The sequence below is a fragment of the Oreochromis aureus genome, linkage group 17 (genome assembly GCF_013358895.1).
Source record: "Oreochromis aureus strain Israel breed Guangdong linkage group 17, ZZ_aureus, whole genome shotgun sequence".
NCBI classification, from domain to species: Eukaryota; Metazoa; Chordata; class Actinopteri; order Cichliformes; family Cichlidae; genus Oreochromis; species Oreochromis aureus.
In genome coordinates, this window is record NC_052958.1 from 12,400,852 (window position 1) to 12,421,455 (window position 20,604).

Here is a 20,604-nt window from a genome sequence, read left to right on the forward strand (position 1 = left end):
ATGTATTATTCATTCCTCTGGTTTTTATGAACAGTTTCTTTTGTCATCTGTGCCATCTACACACTGATGTGTAATACACTAAAAAATATGTCAGCGTTTTAATAGGCTACATGAGCTAAGCGAACAAGCACAGTCCGAAATGATAACAACGGTGCTAATGTTTGAAAAGTATTAATTATAAATTGGTTCTGTAGTGTCGTACGAGACAATCAGGTGCCAAAAAAATAATGCTTTGATGGTTTGAGTGTACATGGCAAAAATAATAATTGCCGTCATTATTTAGCTTACCTAATACCCAATTTATTTGTTTTATTGACTGCACTGAAAAACAAATAAGTCAAAAATGACAGGTTGAGCTAATTATTACCCCCGATTTTTAGATTATTACAGCGACGTTTCGATTTTTTATTTTTATATTTTTTTTTTAGGGGGTAATGACTTTAGTAAGTAAGTTTCCATACATTCCTCTTAATTTATTTTATTTATTTATTTATTTATTTTTACCGCGTCTGTAACTTTAAAACACCTGAGCCGTATCACATTGCACAGTATTGCACCGGTAGTGCGCCTGTCAGAACAAACTCCGGGAAACAGTATCCCGTTATCAAGGAGGGAGGAGTTACATGACGTCTACGCTTTGACGTGGAGTGTATGACGAACGGGGAAATAAAAGTAAACAACGCCTAGGATAACGAAAATGGTTTTCGTCAGTCCCCCAAGCTTAGACGGAACCTGTGATTTTTCTGAGGCTTTGTTGATCATGTATGAAGGCTTTGTTTTCCGATAAGGACAGAGGCAGGCTGAAAACTGGTAAGACACCAGTAGAGTTGAGATGAGTCGGGTGCGGCATCCGCTAATGATAGCTTAGTTCAACATGGCAGTTTCCTGTATTGTATGAAATTGTTTACAGGATGTAATGCTCTCACGACCGTTGCTAAAAACAAGCCGTCAACGTCAGGACTGTCTGACGACCAAAACACCACCTTAGGTCCTCCCCCATACTTTCTTGTATTTTAGTTGCTATTTGCCTAAGTGTGTTGGCGTGTTTTCACTTATTAATTTCAGATTTAGCTATGTTAGCCATCAGATCGTCAGAGGAGGAGTCCACTGAGATTGAGGAGATGGACACCTCAGAGCCCAACTGGTGCTGGTTCTACTTGGCTGAGTGTGGAGTGTGGCATATGTTTGAGGTAGTTCACATGATACCACAACTTTATACACAATAGCAGACTTTGTAACTGGCTTTACTCTGTATGCCCAGCATATCGCCCCTCCTTTGGTCGTATTTTGCCAGACTCTGCAGGTTTTTATTCCCCCTTTTAGCTCATCATCAATACATTTATAGGAAAAAGAAAGGAAAAAAAACAAAACATTGCCTTGGGTTGATTATAGGGAGGCACAAAAATGGCCATCATGTGCCAGCAAACTGCCATTCTCATTTCCAAACACTACTTAGGTTATGTGTTAAACTGCAATTAAAAGGAATTTAACAATGATGCATCAAAAATCCATGAACACATTTAAAATGTGTTTTCCTGGCTTATCAGTTTCTGACAGCGAGTTACACTCAGATGTCTTATTCATCCCACCAGTAGCTCAAACCACCAAATATATAAGTGTCGATTTATAAGACGAGCTTTAAGTCAAACCAAAAAATTGATGTTTTTTCAGATAAATTTTAAGCCTTTGACCTAAATAAAGAATCAGGTCTCTTAACTAACTGTTAATTAACTGATTGGCTGGTTAACTCTTATTTTCCTTTTATTTCCCTGTCAGATTGATCCCAGTGCAGCCTGCTCTGTGACCAGCGCTCAGATTGAGCAGTGCTACAACAGGAACCAGCGTGGTGTGATGGAGTTTTACACAGCCAAGTACACATACAGACTGGACTTCTCAGGTGAAAACTCAAGAGTTAATTAAAGTAATTCTAAAGGTACTTTATCCAGGCTGAGAGTGTTAAAGCTTCTTTAAAGGAAATCACGTCACATCAGTTCTATTGAGGATGAGTTAGTTTTTCTGTTGTTTATTTTGTTAAAGAAATTGCACATGAACACTTAATTGTCATTAAATCCCCAAACAGTTATGCGACAGATAAATGTAACAACAGGAAAGCAACGGCCGATCAAACGCTCCCTCCACTCTGCAACTGGATTTAGGTAAGATTTGATGGTTTGAGTGTACATCAAGAGAGCCTTTTTATATTTTGGTTTTATTTACTTGCTATCACAGAAAAGTTATGTTAAAGGGGTTTAAGAAGACCATGTATTAAATGGAAGTTTAGGGGTCAAGCATCTCTTGTCCTTAAAATCCTGGAAATGAAATTAACAAAAGAAAAGAGAACAATTGCCTTTTGCCCCCCTTTTTTTCTTTTTTCTTTTTTTTTGCAAGCGTTGAATTATTTTTGTGTCTGAGCATAAAGCAAACACATCCATTCTCATTCTGATGCAGTGATTTGTTTACTGACTCTTCTCCTTTGCTGATCCTCTCAGGTTTATTTGTGATAATCTCGCTTTGCCTGTTCCCTGTCACTGGGAGAGAATAAACACAGATGAGCCCTATCAGGTGAGTACAGAAGTACGGAAACACATATTATTGTTCCTCTTAGTTTGGTTCACACATTTTTAGTATTGAGATGATACCTTTATGTTCTTCTGATTTCTGATGTAAAAATAGTGGCAAACATGGAATAAAAGGTTATGCAGTTGCTACAGAAGCACTGAGACTCTTACACTTCGTTATGCTTTATTTTCAAAAATCAAAGACATGGACTTGGGGTTCTTACAAAAACAGTGCAGACTGGTCAAAACATTTAGAAGGGTGTGCATGTGATTGTATGCAGTGTTTTGTCAGTCCAGAAGTTCCCAACTTTGTTCAGCCTGAGGTCAAACATTTGCAAATGAGAGAGAAAAAGAGGAAAATATATATATAGATATATATCTATATTTGAAACACACTGCAGAAAAAGGTAGAGTTATGTGAGTGTTTGTTGCCTTTGCAGCTCATCCAGCTTGGCAGAGACACATATGAATTTAAAGAAGTAGCCAGACTGTATGAAAGAACAATGGATCATCCAATTAAATCCATCCAGAGGATCCAGAACCTGGATTTATGGGAGTTCTTCTGCAGGTAGAATATTATTTTCTACATTTTTGTGAGGAAAAATGTTTCGTTGTACATACTGCCTTAATTATACTTCATTGCATTCCATTAGTGACACTGGGAAAAATGTAAATTCTAGTTTTCCCAAATTTCCATTAAAGATGCTGGCTTTTTTCTTAGCATAAATTAAAGAATTGAACTGAATTCCATGAATCCACCCCTTTTAGCCGATGTCTTCTTCAAGCTCGTCTCCTGTGCACAATGTGCACTTGTGCTACTTCTAGATCGCTTCGTGGAAATTTCCAGTATGCATCTGTAATTCACACTGGATCACCTGCACTGTGTCAAAAAGGCATCTCTTCAACTTGAATGTAATTTAATTTTCATTTTATAAAGGAAAACAAAGTCTGTTGAATAGGGCAAAGGAAGTAAAACTCCTGCCTTTACAGTGCTGGCTGTGTGGGCGTGCAGTGGCATGTTGGCAACTGCTACAGTTCAGGGTGTTTGTGCCAAATTTTTTCTCAAAAATGTCCCAGAAATGTAATGCCAGTTTGACCCCGTGGGATGAATTCACAATGCACTTGTAAGTTTACGTGGTTGAACAAATTAATTCACTAAAAGGCGTCAGTTTATACATATACCTCCGAAAACGCTTTGTGATTGGGAAGTTTCTGAGCTGGCTGCTCATTCCGGCCTTCTGAAAAGGCAGAGGACTCTTTTTTTCTTTGTTTGATAATAACCATTCAGTGGAACTGGAACCTTATCCACTTCGAAGCCCACGTTTGTACATATTTTCTATACATTGTTAGATTAAGCTTACCTGTATTCCCCACAAGGTGAATATAGTGCAAGGTGACTGGGTCAGAAACAAAAGCTGTTTTCAGGTTTTTTTTCACTTGCTAGCACATCCTAACATGTCAACACACAATAAATTACTGTACTGTTGTTATTATTATTGTTCTTATTGTAAACATATTTATTGAATTTTGTATTCATAAACATCCAACACTTTTAACACCTTGAACACATGGCAGTGAGAAAGCACTAAGAACACAAGACATTCAAAAAAACAAATTAAAAAATAATAAGAATAATAATAAAAATAATATTAATAATACTAAAGGAAATTTAAAAAAATATAAAATAAAATACAAAAAAAAGTACAGGATAGTCTATACTGTATACATTCCCAAATGTAGTTGCATATTTTCATTACTTCACTCTCTCTCCAGTTCCTCAACGTCCCCAGTCTTTAATAGCTCCAGAAACATCTTCCAAATGTCAAAAAATCTTTTCCTAACCACATAGGTCAGTTTCTATTATTGTTCTTATTATTGTTATTGTTTTAATGGTACTTATATTGCGCCTTTCTGCTTAAAATAGTACTTAAAGCACTTTCTATTACAAGTGTCGTTCACACATACATTCATACGCTGCTTTTATCTATACCTAAGCCCTTTCTCACATTCACATTGCGACAGATGTATCAGGGTCAACTCGGGGTTCGGTATCTTGCCCGAAGATAATTCACCATGCAAACTGTAGGAGTCAAGAATCAACCAACTGGCCTTCCAAGTCAGTAGACAATGCGCTCTACCACCTGAGCCACAAGTGCTAGAGACTAGGGGCATTGGTACAAGGTATTCATCTTCACAGCTGACAGCCCACAGCCATTTCCAAACTGTTTAATGCGTGTGAATTTAGTTGAAGTTTGCTTTCTGCACTGTGTGCAAGTGGTCCAAGCAGGCCTTTCAGGAAATTATTTAAAAATAGCAGCAGTAGTGGAAGTGATCTAGAGGTGCACAAGGTGAAAATCCTGAATTGCATGGATGGGGCAAAATTTAAATTGGGTATGATTTTTGCTCTTCATGGGAAAAGTTGCTGAACTTTTCACTGATCAAACTTTGTACAGTCATGCAGTATCAAAGTCATTATTTGTTTTATGTTGTCATTCCTTGGTACTCCTCTAAGGAAGAAAACACAGTTGCGAAAAGTCAAGCGAACACTGGATATTGAGGAGCGAATGCTGTTTCATGGCACGGGACACAGCAATATACAAGCTATATGTACATTTAACTTTGACTGGCGGCTCACAGGAAGCCATGGCGATGTCTATGGCAAAGGTAGATCTTTTATGTTGTATCATGAAAGACTTTGCTACTCTCCTTTTGTCCAGTTTTAACATTGCGCTCTTGTCTTTCCTGCAGGGAGCTACTTTGCCCGCGATGCCAAATACTCCAGTAAATTCTGTCACACCACAGGGAAACACAACACCACCTTACAGAGACATGGACTCGCACCACCGATATTTGCGAGTGAGCCGCCCTATAAGACCATGTTCCTGGCCAGAGTGCTTGTTGGAGAATACACAGTTGGTCATCCAATGTACTGCAGACCACCCTCTAAGGATGCCAGTTTCACCAACTTCTATGACAGTTGTGTGGATGATATGGCCACTCCAAAGATCTATGTCATTTTTGACAGTAATCAGATTTATCCAGAGTATCTGATTGAGTTCTACTGATGCCTAAGAAAATGATACCAACTTTTTTTAATAAAGGCTGGAAAAGCTAGGATATGAAATTAGATGACAGGATAATTCATTTCCATGGCTGAATGGAGCATAGGTCATCTAAGTGCCTTTGAAGAAGTTTGGAAAGACAGTAAGGACTGTGTCAAATTGTATACTGTACAGCATACATAATTAGACCCAGAAGTTAGAACGTTTCCATAACTTAAAAAATGCTAACCGAAGACGGTCTTTGTGCTGTTTTTATCTTTAATCCTGAGTCTATGCTTGCTTACTGAATATGTGTGCACATTTGCTTAGATAAAATAAGAGTGGTGCTTGCAGCCTGTAGATCATAGGCAATATCCGACCACCGGCTCCATCACTCCCTCTACTTCCACAGTGCCATACATATGCTTCTTTATAAATCCAAGAACATGCTCTGCTCACTCATTTTGCACCATGTTCTGAAAATCTGTGTCTAGTAGTACCATGTATTATATAAGCATGGATTTTTGTTCATGTTTTTGTCATAAAAACGCTCCTACCTCTGCATTTTTTTTATCTTGCACTTTTCCGCCCTTTCCATGAAAGGGTTTGTAATTGTGTCATATTGACATAAACATGTAAAATGTGTGATGTCGTCCCTGAGCAATTCGTTTCTGTGCATCTTTTCTGACCGCTGAGTTTCATTGGGGTTTTCAACCAAGTTTGTCTGTCCATCCGTTTTCTAAATTATTTTGGGTCTGTCACGTTCATAACAGAGAAGCAATCAATCATTCACACTCACATCCACATGTATGGCCAAACTAGGATCACAAATTAGCCTAAGATATAATACATTGCCAAAAGTATTCACCTAGCAGTGCAGATATTGAATTAAGGCGTTCCAATCACTTTCATGGCCACAGGTGTGAAAATCCAGCAACTAGGCGTGCAGGCTGCTTCTATAAACATTTGTGAAAGAATGGGTCAATCTCAGGAGATCAGTGAATTCCAGTGTGGTACTGTGATAGGATGCCACGTTTGCAACATGTCCAGTCATGAAACTTACTCATTCCCAAATATTCCATAGTCAACTGTTATTGGTAACAAAATGGCAGCAATTGGTAACGACAGCAACTTAGCCACAAAGTCTTAGGCCACATAAAATCCCACAGCAGATTTAGCCGATGCTGAGGCGCATAGTGCTTAGAGGTTGTCAACTTTCTGCAGAGTTGATCACCACAGACCTCCAAACTTCATGGCCTTCAGATTGGCTCAGAAACTGAGCATAGAGAGCTTCGTGGAATGGATTTCCATGGCCGAGCTGCTGCAGCCAAACCTTACTTTACCAAGTGCAATGCAAAGTGTTAGATGATGTGGTGTAAAGCACACCACCACTGGACTCCAGAGCAGTGGAGATGAGTTCTCTGTTTTGACAAAGTTTGTAAAGTGTAAAGTTTTTTTGAGGAGGGATGAGGCTGTGGGGTTGTTTTTCAGGAGTTGGTTCGGCCCCTTAGTTCCAGTGAAGGGAACTCTTAATGCTTCAGCATACCAAGACATTTTGAACAATGACATGCTCCCAACTTTGTGTGAACAGTTAGGGGATGGCCCCTTCCTGTTCCATAATGACTGTGCACAAAGCAAGGTCCATAAAGACATAGATGAGAGAGTGTGGTGTAGAAGAATGTGACTGGCCTGCACTGAGTCCTGACCTCAGCCTGATAGAACACCTTTGGAATGAATTAGAGCAGAGACTGTGAGCCAGGCCTTCCCGCCACTTCCTTGCCACAAAGGCACAGGGACCCCCCAGGCAGGATAAACCCTATTGCTGTGAGGTGATACCACTGCATCACCGTGTTGCCTCCAATGAAGTTAATTTTTAAAATTGTAACAATTCAACATTGAATTTAATTTCCAAGTCATCTGGGTTTGATGTTAAAACCTGAATAATGCAGGTTTATTTTTGCACTTTGTGTAATTTAAAAAAAAAATGTGCTCAGCACACTTGTTGTACTGTAATGTAAAATTACTTTTCAGTGTGCATTTGTTCAATTAGTTGTATGACCATGTCTGTATGTGTTTCGACCTGCACAAGGTGATGCCACAAGGTGGTGCACTTGTGGTACTTTGAGTTTATTTATATTAAATGTATGGGGGAAAAAACATCTCACAGCTATGAGTGTGTTAAGCTATACTTGTCTGTAATTTGCATGTCACAATTAATAAACTTTTCAATTTAAACATAAAATAATTATTTTAGACCATCTTTCAGGTTAGAAGACTGATAACAAATTATATTGTGCATGTAATGTCATGTGATCTACTTTGCTTTCTAGGGCAATGTATCTACTTTGGTCAAAAAAATCCACGCTTCGTACTGATGTCCACAATCCTTTTTATTTCCTCTCACAATCGTGGAGCACTGTGAAAACTAGAAGCAAGTAAAGCAATATCAATAGTACATATGACATCCATCTCATGCACTTATTTCTTTCAACAAAGTGCACAAGTGCTTAAGAAATTAACTAGCATAATGTTTACCGTGTACGCCTTGTAAACCAGCAGTAGAAAAGTTGTAGATCCCTAAAAGTCTACTGTTATCGTTCTGTCTTGTCTCTCCCGCTCACAACTTCCGGTTACCGTGACTCACGGAAGAGGTGACTACTCCACGATCATTTTAACAGAAACATTCTTTGTAAGAAAAATGTATCACTGGACACATAGATTATCTTTTTCCACTGTAAGTGTACACAAACATGAATACTAAATACTAAAGGAAAACAATTAGAAAACGATATGACAATCTCAGACCGGCTTCTGGTGTCGTCATGCCAACCCACACAAACATTTCAGCGTCAGCTACAGGCAATGTAGGAGGTGTGTCTACGAATGAGCTTATAGTCATGAGGAGTCAGAAACACCAGTAGTTTAGTAGTAGTTAGAAACACGAGTAGTGTAGAAGTAGTTAAGTCATAGAGAGGAAGCAGGTTAATTTTTCAGCTTTTTCTGTGATATAATCCGTTAAGAAACAAGAAAAACAAAAAATGGGGGGAAATAGAGAAGTGGAATATATGGATACATCTGACACCCCTGGGTGCTGGTATTACCTGGCTGACTGTGAACGGTGGCACCAGTTTGAGGTAACTTGTGCATTTCTTTAGATCACACTATCTGGTCAATTTTTCAGCTTTTTCTGTGATATAATCAGTTATATTTCTGACAAAAAGAAACGGCAGCAACAAAAAATGGGGGAAAATACAGAAGTGGATATGGATACAGCTGACACCCCTTGGTGCTGGTTTTACCTGGCTGACTGTGGACGGTGGCACCAGTTTGAGGTGACTGGTGTATTTCTTTAGATCACACTATCTGGTTACGTACTGTCAAGTAAAGTAAAGCTTATGTTTCTAGTTTCTTGTCCCTTTTCTGCAGGATGACCCCGATCTCCCCTTTAGCAGTGAGGCTGTTGAAAAGTTTTACCTGAAAAACAGCAAGTCTGTTTTAAACACATCTTCTTTCAGTGACAAGGGCAAGATTGATTTCTCTGGTAATTTTTGCACATTTTCATGCTCACAGTCTTCATTCACACATTAAGAACTTGGCTCAGATTAATACATGTGTTTCTGTGCAGCGATGCTACTGACAGACCTCACCGCACGGAGGCAAAAAAGAATCAAGAGGAGTTACAACACTGAAAAAAGGTAAAAAATGTATATTCTCAACAGCAGTGAGGTTTACAAGTTAGTGTCAGTATAGTTTCTATCAAAATGAAAGTGAAAGTTTCAGCACAATGGAAACTTAACTCTCCTCCTGCAGGTGTTCCTGTTTCAGCCTTGCTCCTGTTTTCTGGGAATCGTTTGATCCCGATTGTCCATATCAGGTGAGAAAAATGTAGCTTAATGTCCAAAATCCATACAGCTAGAGCACAAATGTACAATACAGTTTGAAGCATAGATTAAAATTCCAGATATTTCAGCAATAACTGATTTCTGATACTTTTTAAAGTTAATCCCTCTGAGTGAACACTCCCCCGAGTATCAGACAGTGGAACATTATGTAAAGACTGATGGGCTGTTGGACAGAACCATTCTGTCAATCTACAGGATACAGAATTTGGATCTTTGGGAATTATATTGCAGGTAAATTAAGTTTTACACTATGTTTTTTTGTTAATAATTTCCATTCTTTGTTACTAATTTTTTATATTTGCATCAAAGGAAAAAGAAACAGCTGATGAGGATTCAAGGCATCAAAGAAATTCAAGAAAGACGACTCTTTCATGGGACTGATATCAAAAATGTGGATTACATTTGCAAGTATAACTTTGATGTAAGGTTAGCTGGACAACATGGCAACATATTTGGCAAAGGTAAGTTCATTGTTTTGATAATTGTGCAAAAATGAATTTCTAACTCTTCACCATTTCTTCTGTCTTTTTTCTTCTTAGCTGATCTAAGTTTCTGTTTTTTACGTAGGAATTTATTTTGCCAAACATGCAACATATGCCGACAAATACAGTATGAGAAGCTCGGAACCACTGCCGGTTTATGGCGGGAAAGCACAACTTGTACACTCTGGAAAAACTAAAATTATATTTTTGGCTCGGGTGGTAATTGGAAAACCAGTTGCTGGACGATCTCATTTCCAAAAACCCGATCATGGGAGTCCCGAAAACTTGCATGACAGCTGTGTTGATGATGTCTCTCATCCTAATATTTTTGTCATTTTTGATCCAAATCAAATATATCCGGAGTATGTGATTCAGTACAGCTGAGCGCAACATGTGCAAGATCAACATGGCTACCTCAAACGGTACATTTCAAGCATAACTCCTGATGGCTTCGATGAAGTTTTTACAGCATTTTGACAACATTTTTAACATTTTTTGACAAATTTGCAATAAACTAGGTCGTTCTCAGGAAGACAATCAGTCAGCAAAGTTATCTTTACATTTCAATACTTTGGATCAGAAGTACTAATAAAAATGAGTTTATTTACCAGGTGCTACTACTGCTTAGTATTAGAATAGTTGAATATAATACTTGTGATCATGTAATGTAGATTCCCATCTAATTTATTTCTATTTAATTTAGTAATAATATAGCTTCATAAATAAATAAATACGCCAGCAGAACCAAATCAAAGTCTACATGTGTGTTTATTCCTGTTCTAATGTTTATGTTTGTATTTGTGCTGGACATAACATTCGCAAGCATTTTAGAATAACATGTGTGAGGTTAAGGAAATTAAATTCTAAGCTCATGTAGCTTATTGTTGTTCATCTGTTTTACATATATGTTAGGGAAAAAAGCTTTCATAGGGCTCTGTGCAGGATGTGGAAAAACAACATATGATTCAGTTACTTTAGAAGCATCTTTATCAGCAATAACCTGAATTAATAATTTTCTGTTTGATTCCGTCAGTCTTTCACATAAGAAATTGAAATTGTGAAGAGATTTTGACCTACTCTTCTTTACAGAGTTCCTTCACTTTTGAGGTTTGTGGGCAGTTATTTATGTTCAGCTCTCTTAAGGTCACGACACAGTATTTCATTCACCTTGAGTTCTGGTCTTTGACTAGACCACTGGAAACCTTTATTCTTTTTTTTTTAGCCATTCTGTTGTAGATTTGGCTTGGCTTGGGTTTGTAGTGTTGCACTTACCCAGTTTTGGCCAGGCTTTAGTTGGCGGACAGATGGCCTCACATTTTACTCTAGTACACTTTGGTATACAGAGGAGTCAATGACTGCAAGGGTCCCATATACTGTAGCTACAAAATAAGACCAAATCATCACCCCTCCCCCACAATGCTTAACAGTTAGTATGAGGTGTTTGTATTGATATGTTTTCACCAATCTCACTCTCGTGTTGTTGGGATAGACTCCAGCCCCCCTGTGGCCCTGAATTGGATAAGCTGAAATGGATGGATGGATGGATGGATGGGTGTTTTCAACAAATATTGCTGTGCAATATTGCTAAACATCTCCATTTCGGTCTAATTTGTTCAAAGGACTTTGTTACAGAGGTCTTGTGGCTTGTTCAGAAAAAACCTCCAAACAAACCATACTGTTCAGTCTTTTTCTAAATGTACTGTCATGTAATTATCAGTGTCGGGCAAGTTACTTTGAAAAAGTAATTAATTATAGTTACTAGTTACTTCTTCAAAAACGTAACTGAGTTAGTAACTGAGTTACAATATTCTAAAAGTAATTAATTACTTGAAAAGTAACTACTGCGTTACTTTAAAAAAAAATTTAACCCTCTGGGGTCCAGGGTATAATTGTCCATTTTTCACTACTTTTGATGTTTCCTCTACATTTCACCGTTAAAATCTATTTACTTTGCCTTGTTTGGTATCATTGTTTTCAGCGCAACCTCACGTGTTTGAATTTACAGTTATGCTTTCATTTTGACATACTGTATTAACACAATTGATCTAAAATCAGACAAAAACAAAAATTCCAAGTAGAAAAGGTTTTTTACTGTAACAACCACAAACATGTTTATTTAATCATATTTCATAATTGTAAATGCAAATATAAATTGCCAAAATGATATGCGCAAGTTTTGCAGACAAAGTTATTTGCAGCCATTTACCTTTTACCCTTTTTTAAATAATCATTTCAAACTATTTACAGAACAATCAGCTGTTCTGCATTCAATAAGATGCCGCACAAATTATTTGTACCACACCAAAAAAATAATTTCTGTCCACTATAAAGGAGAACATCACAGCCTCTTAATGCTTCAGCATACCAAGACATTTTGAACAATGACATGCTCCCAACTTTGTGTGAACAGTCAGGGAATGGTCCCTTCTTGTTCCAACATGACTGTGCACCAGTGCACAAAGAAAGAAAAATAAAAACATAGATGAGAGAGTGTGGTGTAGAAGAATGTGACTGGCCTGCACTGAGTCCTGACCTCAGCCTGATAGAACACCTTTGGAATGAATTAGAGCAGAGACTATGAGCCACGCTTCATGCCGCTTCCTTGCCACAAAGGCACAGGGACCCCCCAGGCAGGATAAACCCTATTGCTGTGAGGTGATACCACTGCATCACCGTGTTGCCTCCAATGAAGTTAATTTTTAAAATTGTAACAATTCAACATTGAATTTAATTTCCAAGTCATCTGGGTTTGATGTTAAAACCTGAATAATGCAGGTTTATTTTTGCACTTTGTGTAATTTAAAAAAAAAATGTGCTCAGCACACTTGTTGTACTGTAATGTAAAATTACTTTTCAGTGTGCATTTGTTCAATTAGTTGTATGACCATGTTTGTATGTGTTTCGACCTGCACAAGGTGATGCCACAAGGTGGTGCACTTGTGGTACTTTGAGTTTATTTATATTAAATGTATGGGGGAAAAAACATCTCACAGCTATGAGTGTGTTAAGCTATACATGTCTGTAATTTTCATGTCACAATTAATAAAGTTTTCAATTTAAATACATAGAATAATTATTGTAGACCATCTTTCAGGTTAGAAGACTGATAACAAATTATATTGTGCATACAGTGTCATGTGATCTACTTTGCTTTCTAGGGCTAGGTAGAAGGTGTGTCTATGAATGAGCTTTGAGTCATGAGGAGTCAGAAACACCAGTAGTTTAGTCATAGAGAGGAAGCAGGTTACTTTTTCAGCTTTTTCTTGATATAATCCGTTGAATTTCTGATAACAAGAAACAACAACAAAAAAAAATGTTGGAAAATACAGAAGAGGATATGGATACATCTGACACCCCTGGGTGCTGGTATTACCTGGCTGACTATGGACAGTGCAGCCAGTTTGAGGTAACTTGTTTATTTCTTTAGATCACATTATGTGGTTAATTTTTCAGCCTTTTCTGTGATATAATCAGTTACATTTCTGACAACAAGAAACAACAAAAAATGGGGGAAAATACAGAAGTGGATATGGATACAGCTGACACCCCTTGCTGGTGGTATTACCTGGCCGACTGTGGACATTGGCACCGGTTTGAGGTAACTTGTGTATTTCTTTAGACCACACTACCTGGTTATGTACTGTAAAGTAAAGCTTACTTTTCTACTTTCTTGTCCCTTTTCTGTAGGATGACCACAATCTCACCTTTAGCAGTGAGGATGTTGACACGTTTTACCTGAAAAACTCCAAGGATATTTTAAACACATCTTCTTTCAGTTACAGGATTGATTTCTCTGGTAATTTTGCGAATTTTCATGCTCACAGTCTTCATTCACACATTAAGAACTTGGCTCAGATTAATACATGTGTTTCTGTGTAGAAATGCTACTGACAGACCTCACCGCACGGAGGCAAAAAAGAATCAAGAGGAGCTACAACACTGAAAAAAGGTAAAAAATGTATATTCTCAACAGCAGTGAACAGCAGTGAGGTTTACAAGTTAGTGTCAGTATAGTTTCTATCAAAATGAAAGTGAAAGTTTCAGCACAATGGAAACTTAACTCTCCTCCTGCAGGTGTTCCTGTTTCAGCCTTGCTCCTGTTTTCTGGGAATCGTTTGATCCCGATTGTCCATATCAGGTGAGAAAAATGTAGCTTAATGTCCAAAATCCATACAGCTAGAGCACAAATGTACAATACAGTTTGAAGCATAGATTAAAATTCCAGATATTTCAGCAATAACTGATTTCTGATACTTTTTAAAGTTAATTCCTCTGAGTGCACACTCCCCCGAGTATCAGACAGTGGAACATTATGTAAAGACTGATGGGCTGTTGGACAGAACCATTCTGTCAATCTACAGGATACAGAATTTGGATCTTTGGGAATTATATTGCAGGTAAATTAAGTTTTACACTATGTTTTTTTGTTAATAAATTCCATTCTTTGTTACTAATTTTTTATATTTGCATCAAAGGAAAAAGAAACAGCTGATGAGGATTCAAGGCATCAAAGAAATTCAAGAAAGACGACTCTTTCATGGGACTGATATCAAAAATGTGGATTACATTTGCAAGTATAACTTTGATGTAAGGTTAGCTGGACAACATGGCAACATATTTGGCAAAGGTAAGTTCATTGTTTTGATAATTGTGCAAAAATGAATTTCTAACTCTTCACCATTTCTTCTGTCTTTTTTCTTCTTAGCTGATCTAAGTTTCTGTTTTTTACGTAGGAATTTATTTTGCCAAACATGCAACATATGCCGACAGATACAGTATGAGCAGCTCGGAACCACTGCCGGTATATGGTGGGAAAGCACAACTTGTACACTCTGGAAAAACTAAAATTATATTTTTGGCTCGTGTGATGACTGGAAAACCAGTTGCTGGACAATCTCATTTCCAAAAGCCCGATCATGGGAGTCCCGAAAACTTGCATGACAGCTGTGTTAATGATGTCTCTCGTCCTAAAATTTTTGTCATTTTTGATTCAAATCAAATATATCCGGAGTATGTGATTCAGTACAGCTGAGCGCAACATGTGCAAGATCAACATGGCTACCTCAAACGGTACACTTGAAGCACAACTCCTGATGGCTTCGATGAAGTTTTTACAGCATTTCAACTACATTTTTAACATTTTTAGACAAATTTAAAGTAAACCAGGTCATTTTCAGCAAGACAATCAGTCAGCAAAGTTATCTTTACATTTCATTACTTTGGATCAGAAGTACTAATAAAAATGAGTTTACTTACCAGGTGCTACTGCTTAGTATTAGAATAGTTGAATATAATACTTGTGATCATGTAATGTAGATTCCCATCTAATTTATTTCTATTTAATTTAGTAATAATATAGCTTCATAAATAAATAAATACGCCAGCAGAACCAAATCAAAGTCTGCATGTGTGTTTATTCCTGTTCTGATGTTGATGTTTGTATTTGTGCTGGACATAACATTCACACGCATTTTAAAATAACATGTGCGAGGTTAAGGAAATTAAATTCTAAGCTCATGTAGCTTATTGTTGTTCATCTGTTTTACATATATGTGGACAAAAAAACTTTCATAGGGCTCTGTGCAGGATGTGGAAAAACAACATATGATTCAGTTACTTTAGAAGCATCTTTAGCAGCAATAACTTGAAGTAATAATTTTCTGTTTGATTCCGTCAGTCTTTCACATAAGAAATTGAAATTGTGAAGAGATTTTGACCTACTCTTCTTTACAGAGTTCCTTCACTTTTGAGGTTTGTGGGCAGTTATTTATGCTCAGCTCTCTTAAGGTCACGACACAGTATTTCATTCACCTTGAGTTCTGGTCTTTGACTAGACCACTGGAAACCTTTATTCTTTTCTCTTTTTTAGCCATTCTGTTGTAGATTTGGCTTGTCTTGGGATTGTAGTGTTGCACTTACCCAACTTTGACCAGGCTTTAGTTGGAGGACAGATGGCCTCACATTTCACTCTAGTACACTTTGGTATACAGAGTCAATGACTGCAAGGGTCCCATATACTGTAGCTACAAAATAAGCCAGAATCATCACCCCTCCCCCACAATGCTTAACAGTTAGTATGAGGTGTTTGTATTGATATGTTTTCACCAATTTCACCCTCTTGTTGTTGGGATAGACTCCAGCCCCCCTGTGGCCCTGAATTGGATAAGCTGAAGTGGATGGATGGATGGATGGATGGATGGATGGATGGATGGGTGTTTTCAACAAATATTGCTGTGCAATATTGCTAAACATCTCCATTTCGGTCTCATCTGTCCAAAGGACTTTGTTACAGAGGTCTTGTGGCTTGTTCAGAAAAAAACTCCAAACAAACCATACTGTTCAGTCTTTTTCTAAATGTACTGTCATGTAATTATACAAAAAATGTCTCATTCTAGGAGCATTTTTATTTTACGACATCGGAAAAGTTAATAGTCTATTGAGATTTTAAATATTTTCATGCTATAAGCACAGTAACCTATACACAGATATTCATTTTGTGAGATTTTGCCAGCTGTGCATGTTGAGAACCAAACCTGCACAATCAATATATATCAAAGAGAACATCTGTGCCCATCTGCCCAAGCAGTAAAACAGCATTAAGCACAAAATCTTCCTTATGTGAAAGAACTCACCATTACATGTGTTATAATATTTCTAAATTGGTACAGTTAAGGCTACGAAACGCGCGTTCATTACAGAAGTTTCTGTTTCACCACGAAAGAGAAACGTCACTTGAAAACCTGTTTCACTGCTATATGCTGTATATTTTTATAACCATACATGTCACAACAAGCATTTTCCATTCACACCCAAAGCAAATACTCCCCCATGCCAACAAGAAGTCTCAATGAAATAAAACATAAATGGTCATGCCCCCACTCTACACACACCCTCTAATGCTTTGTTAAACACGTGCTTAAAATGATTAGCTGTAGTTTACCAAAACTGCCAGGAGAGGTTGCTGTTGATACAGTTTTCATTCATTCTTGGCACAGGTCAGCATCAGTTGGTCCGCATTAGATGTATCAGTTTTTCTTGGCAGTTTATTTTTACTATTATAAGTGGAAAGAACATTAACTGAATTACCAGATTTAGATTTACAATTTTAAGGTATTTAACTTTTCATTTCATGCAACTTTATCCTTCCGTTCCACTACATTTATTTGCAAAATTGGGCTACTAGTTAGTTTGGAGGATTTTTCGATGTAATTTAGACCTTTGGTTTCCAACATTTCTGACTTGTGCCCCCTTAAAGGTCCGACATATCTGCGAGTTTCTAATAGCCACACAAAAGAGGTTACTAGGAAGAGATACTATACTGTACATCAATCACAGGGATGACATTTTATGCAGAACAAGTGTTATATATTCTTTTAAGTCATCAATAAAAAAATTTCTTAAATCTTTTCTTAAAAAAGGTTTCTGTAATGGTAATCTATGGGTATGTGCAAGATCTTTAATCAAAATTTTATTTTTAATGCTAAATCTTTAAAAAAAAAAAATTAAATTACCAATTTAAGAACAGTAAACAATATTTTTATTATTATTTCATTTTTTGATTAAGATGTCAAATTACAGTTATTTGCTCACAATACTGAACAAAAAATGTGTCAGTGGTTTAATGATTTATGGTGGGAAAGCACAACTTTTTGACATTATTGCACGTTTTTAAAAATACTGATGAAATTCAGTTTGCTGATACACAAAATAAGGAACTGCCCATGTGCCTTTCCCCTACTCCCATATGTTTGCTGCCAGGTGAAGTGGAGAAGGTCAAACCGTTTATCTGACCCTGCCTCATTTTCATACCCATAGTGTGGTTTTTAGTAGTTTAACAGTGTTTCCAGCTGTTGCTCCCAAAATATCTGGCAATAATCGAACCTCCCGCACACACATGCAGCCCTCATGTGTGAATCCCTTTCATCTCCTGAAACACAAACAGTTTCTTACAGTTAATTGGCGGTTGAGCGTAAAGTACAGTAAGAAGCACAGATGGCCTTGACTAAATTAGACAGGGGCCGATTTGTCAGCTGTAGAGTCAGATTTTTAATTCTAGTGTGACATAAGAAGTAAAAGAATTTTTCATTTTTTGTTGAATAACATACGGGGAAAAATTAATTTTATATTGTTTGGTAAGTTTGTGTGGCTGTGCCCTAATTGGATGGACCTGTTCCCAGACAGAGCCAGGTCATCAGCGCTCATGAAACTATTTGACATGAATTAATTGGTCCTCTGGGTATGATGGACTCATTCAATCCAGCAGATGGTGTTTCAACACTAATGTCTTTCGACACATAATAAGCACATACTTTATTCTGTGCTGTTATTCTTCTTATTACATAACAAAATATGTCCTCACAGACTTACGCTAACTTGGAATGCACACTTTAAAATGTTAGAAACTAGGACTTTGAGTTCATTCAACTCAATAAGTGAGTCAAGTTTGATATCCTCTTAAATATTTACAGCTTGGTGTGCTCAGAGAGTCTGGCGTGTGATTACAAAGTCTTTGATGTCTGCTTGATCAGATGATATCAACATGTTGAGTTTATGAAAAGACCAACTCTAATTAGTGGATCAGTATTTGTGTGTGCGTGTGTGTCAGTGAGAGAGGGGAGAGACTGAGATTGTGGCACTATTCACTTCTAATGAAACCAAGAGTAGGTAACAGGGTTGGAGAGAAAATTACATTTCAGTTCTCAAATACTCGACATTGTTGAGAGTCTTCATGAGATGGAGTAAATTCTGGAATGTGGTAAATGATAATTCTATTTTGGTCTTCGATGCTCTTTAAAAAATGAAAAAAACTTAATTTAGCTTTATTTTATTTTATTTATCACATTGACCTTTTCAGAATGTCAGAGATGGTCCCGGAGCTACCTGAGCTGGGGCATGTCGTGGTCATGGTCATGCCATTAATAAAAAGGAAAGCTGATGCTGCCATATTGCAAGCCCCGGTCTAAGCAGCAATGATCCAGCTGGGAGTGAGGAAAACTCCACCTGCTGACTGACTGTCCAGCGTTCTCCTGGATGATCTACTCCCAAAAAAAAAAGTGTTGCAATAGGAACTGTTTGCTCCTACTGTCCCGTACCAGTATGTCCTGAGCATAGCATGAGGCAAAGTGTGTACTTTAACTATACGTGAAGTCTGTTTATCGAAGGTTGTTGTCCAGTACCGAAAGTAAAAGTGCTCATTATGTGGAGTGACACTTGTCAGACTAATATACATATTATTTATATTCAAAATACACATTAACTGATCATAATTATAAATTTATTCATGTGTATCTCTAATGCTGCAGCTCCTAATGGTTTTATTGCACATACCATATAACACTGGATAGTATGACCTATAACAACACAGTTTATCACCAAAACAGTCAACTAAAGCTTTAAAATAAAAGTGCAGACAATAAAACCAAAATATATTTGAGTAAAAGCAGAAATTATAATCTGAAAATCCCTAAAATACAATCCCCCACCCCCCACCACTGCAAAGGAAGAGCTCAAAAGGGCCTGGACTGATTTAGCAGCTCCTGGGTCCAAACCAGATGGAAGCTAAGTACAGCCTGGAGAGGAGACACAAACTAATTAATTCAATACAAAGGTTAAAACTAGCATTTTTAATCAAACTCATGATTAAAATTTCATATCTGGCATGGCAGCAACAAACATACAATACAGCTATGTTAAAAGTATTGTGTTTAGTGTTGTGTGGGACACAGAAGGTTGGTCATGCCAGTAACAGCAAGTCAGAAATGTGCAACTTCACGACAAGCATTATGTACAGAAAAAGCACAGAGTGGACACAGAGTCAATAAATATGAAGACTGGAGTGGTGCAGTGGGAGATCCCACAGCAGCAGGGGCCTGAAGCAGCATAACTAAGATAATGGAGGAACAACTCCAAGAGGGTGCCTGCCTCTCAAACTAGCAGTTGGTTACACAAGAGAAGACCCTGATGGCTGAACGCTATTGATATATATCTTCATTCCTAATGCTTTATGGTAATTCTTGTATTCAGCTGCTGTTCATATGGCATTTTGTATACCAGCATCCTGACATATAGTACTAACCTGTCACTTCTCAGAATACTTGTGGAAGACTTATTACACTTTGCACTAGTCTTGTTATACCAGCTCTGTCTTTAATTAGTCTTGTCAGCTCATGTGCTTGAGCTAACACTCATATTGTGACTCAAGAGACAGCATTCAGCTTGTGACAAGAGATACAAAGATCCATAGATGCACAGAGACTGCATTCATGGTTTGTGCTTTGGGGTGCAAACAAATGTTGGCTCTCTAAACAACATGTTTTGGTCAGAAGTTTACATACATTTATCATTTACATGAATGTCACAGTAATTTGGGGTTTTCATTGAATTCTTTGAGCTGTTCTTTTTCCAGGGTGTACAGTATAGATCTTTGATGACTTCAAAAAAAGAAGAATTAGGTGCAAATGTTTAGATTTATTTTGGATTTTCTGTAATCCAGTCAAAATTATACATGCAAGTCCAATAATATACAGGCATCCCCACTTATATTTAGTTAAATGCAAACTGCACCTCAACCAACCAATTTGGCAGCCATCAACAAGGTTCTGGAAATAGTAACTGGATATGT

The 20,604-nt window shown here is 37.4% G+C and overlaps 3 protein-coding genes across 6 annotated transcripts; all 3 read left to right on the forward strand.

The window, feature by feature from the left end:
• Positions 1–631: 631 nt before the first annotated feature.
• Positions 632–7,841, forward strand: LOC116309893 (protein mono-ADP-ribosyltransferase PARP11-like). 3 transcript variants are annotated; one of them, XM_031726624.2, is made up of 8 exons: positions 632–810; positions 1,066–1,190; positions 1,777–1,897; positions 2,081–2,156; positions 2,490–2,562; positions 2,999–3,126; positions 5,075–5,222; positions 5,307–7,841. In XM_031726624.2, the coding sequence occupies exons 1-8, from the start codon at positions 765–767 to the stop codon at positions 5,607–5,609; spliced, it is 1,020 nt and encodes a 339-aa protein (XP_031582484.1). In that variant the 5' UTR covers positions 632–764; the 3' UTR covers positions 5,610–7,841. The 3 variants fall into 3 exon arrangements, with proteins under 3 accessions (XP_031582484.1, XP_031582483.1, XP_031582485.1); XM_031726623.2 differs by having other exon boundaries at positions 5,071–5,222; positions 5,307–6,244; XM_031726625.2 differs by lacking the exon at positions 1,066–1,190 and having other exon boundaries at positions 655–810; positions 5,071–5,222.
• Positions 7,842–8,222: 381 nt separating this feature from the next.
• On the forward strand, positions 8,223–10,732 carry LOC116309888 (protein mono-ADP-ribosyltransferase PARP11-like). Of its 2 annotated transcripts, XM_031726617.2 has the most exons (8): positions 8,229–8,733; positions 8,821–8,931; positions 9,026–9,140; positions 9,225–9,294; positions 9,410–9,473; positions 9,599–9,732; positions 9,811–9,962; positions 10,069–10,732. In XM_031726617.2, the coding sequence occupies exons 1-8, from the start codon at positions 8,638–8,640 to the stop codon at positions 10,365–10,367; spliced, it is 1,041 nt and encodes a 346-aa protein (XP_031582477.1). In that variant the 5' UTR covers positions 8,229–8,637; the 3' UTR covers positions 10,368–10,732. The 2 variants fall into 2 exon arrangements, with proteins under 2 accessions (XP_039456653.1, XP_031582477.1); XM_039600719.1 differs by lacking the exon at positions 8,821–8,931 and having other exon boundaries at positions 8,223–8,733.
• A 1,615-nt stretch (positions 10,733–12,347) lies between these two features.
• On the forward strand, positions 12,348–15,377 carry LOC116309811 (protein mono-ADP-ribosyltransferase PARP11-like). Its single transcript, XM_031726512.2, has 8 exons — positions 12,348–13,389; positions 13,477–13,581; positions 13,671–13,779; positions 13,863–13,932; positions 14,058–14,121; positions 14,247–14,380; positions 14,459–14,610; positions 14,717–15,377. The coding sequence occupies exons 1-8, from the start codon at positions 13,297–13,299 to the stop codon at positions 15,013–15,015; spliced, it is 1,026 nt and encodes a 341-aa protein (XP_031582372.2). The 5' UTR covers positions 12,348–13,296; the 3' UTR covers positions 15,016–15,377.
• Positions 15,378–20,604: the final 5,227 nt, after the last annotated feature.

Coding starts and splice junctions, on each gene's coding strand:
- LOC116309811 (XM_031726512.2), top strand. CDS start 13,297: ATGTTGGAAAATACAGAAGAGGATATGGATACATCTGACACCCCTGGG. Junction 13,390..13,476: donor GACAGTGCAGCCAGTTTGAG/GTAACTTGTTTA, acceptor TCTGACAACAAG/AAACAACAAAAAATGGGGGA. Junction 14,381..14,458: donor CTTTGGGAATTATATTGCAG/GTAAATTAAGTT, acceptor TTTGCATCAAAG/GAAAAAGAAACAGCTGATGA.
- LOC116309888 (XM_031726617.2), top strand. CDS start 8,638: ATGGGGGGAAATAGAGAAGTGGAATATATGGATACATCTGACACCCCT. Junction 8,932..9,025: donor GACGGTGGCACCAGTTTGAG/GTGACTGGTGTA, acceptor CCTTTTCTGCAG/GATGACCCCGATCTCCCCTT. Junction 9,963..10,068: donor TGGCAACATATTTGGCAAAG/GTAAGTTCATTG, acceptor TTTTTTACGTAG/GAATTTATTTTGCCAAACAT.
- LOC116309893 (XM_031726623.2), top strand. CDS start 765: ATGAAGGCTTTGTTTTCCGATAAGGACAGAGGCAGGCTGAAAACTG. Junction 1,898..2,080: donor ATACAGACTGGACTTCTCAG/GTGAAAACTCAA, acceptor ATCCCCAAACAG/TTATGCGACAGATAAATGTA. Junction 5,223..5,306: donor TGGCGATGTCTATGGCAAAG/GTAGATCTTTTA, acceptor TCTTTCCTGCAG/GGAGCTACTTTGCCCGCGAT.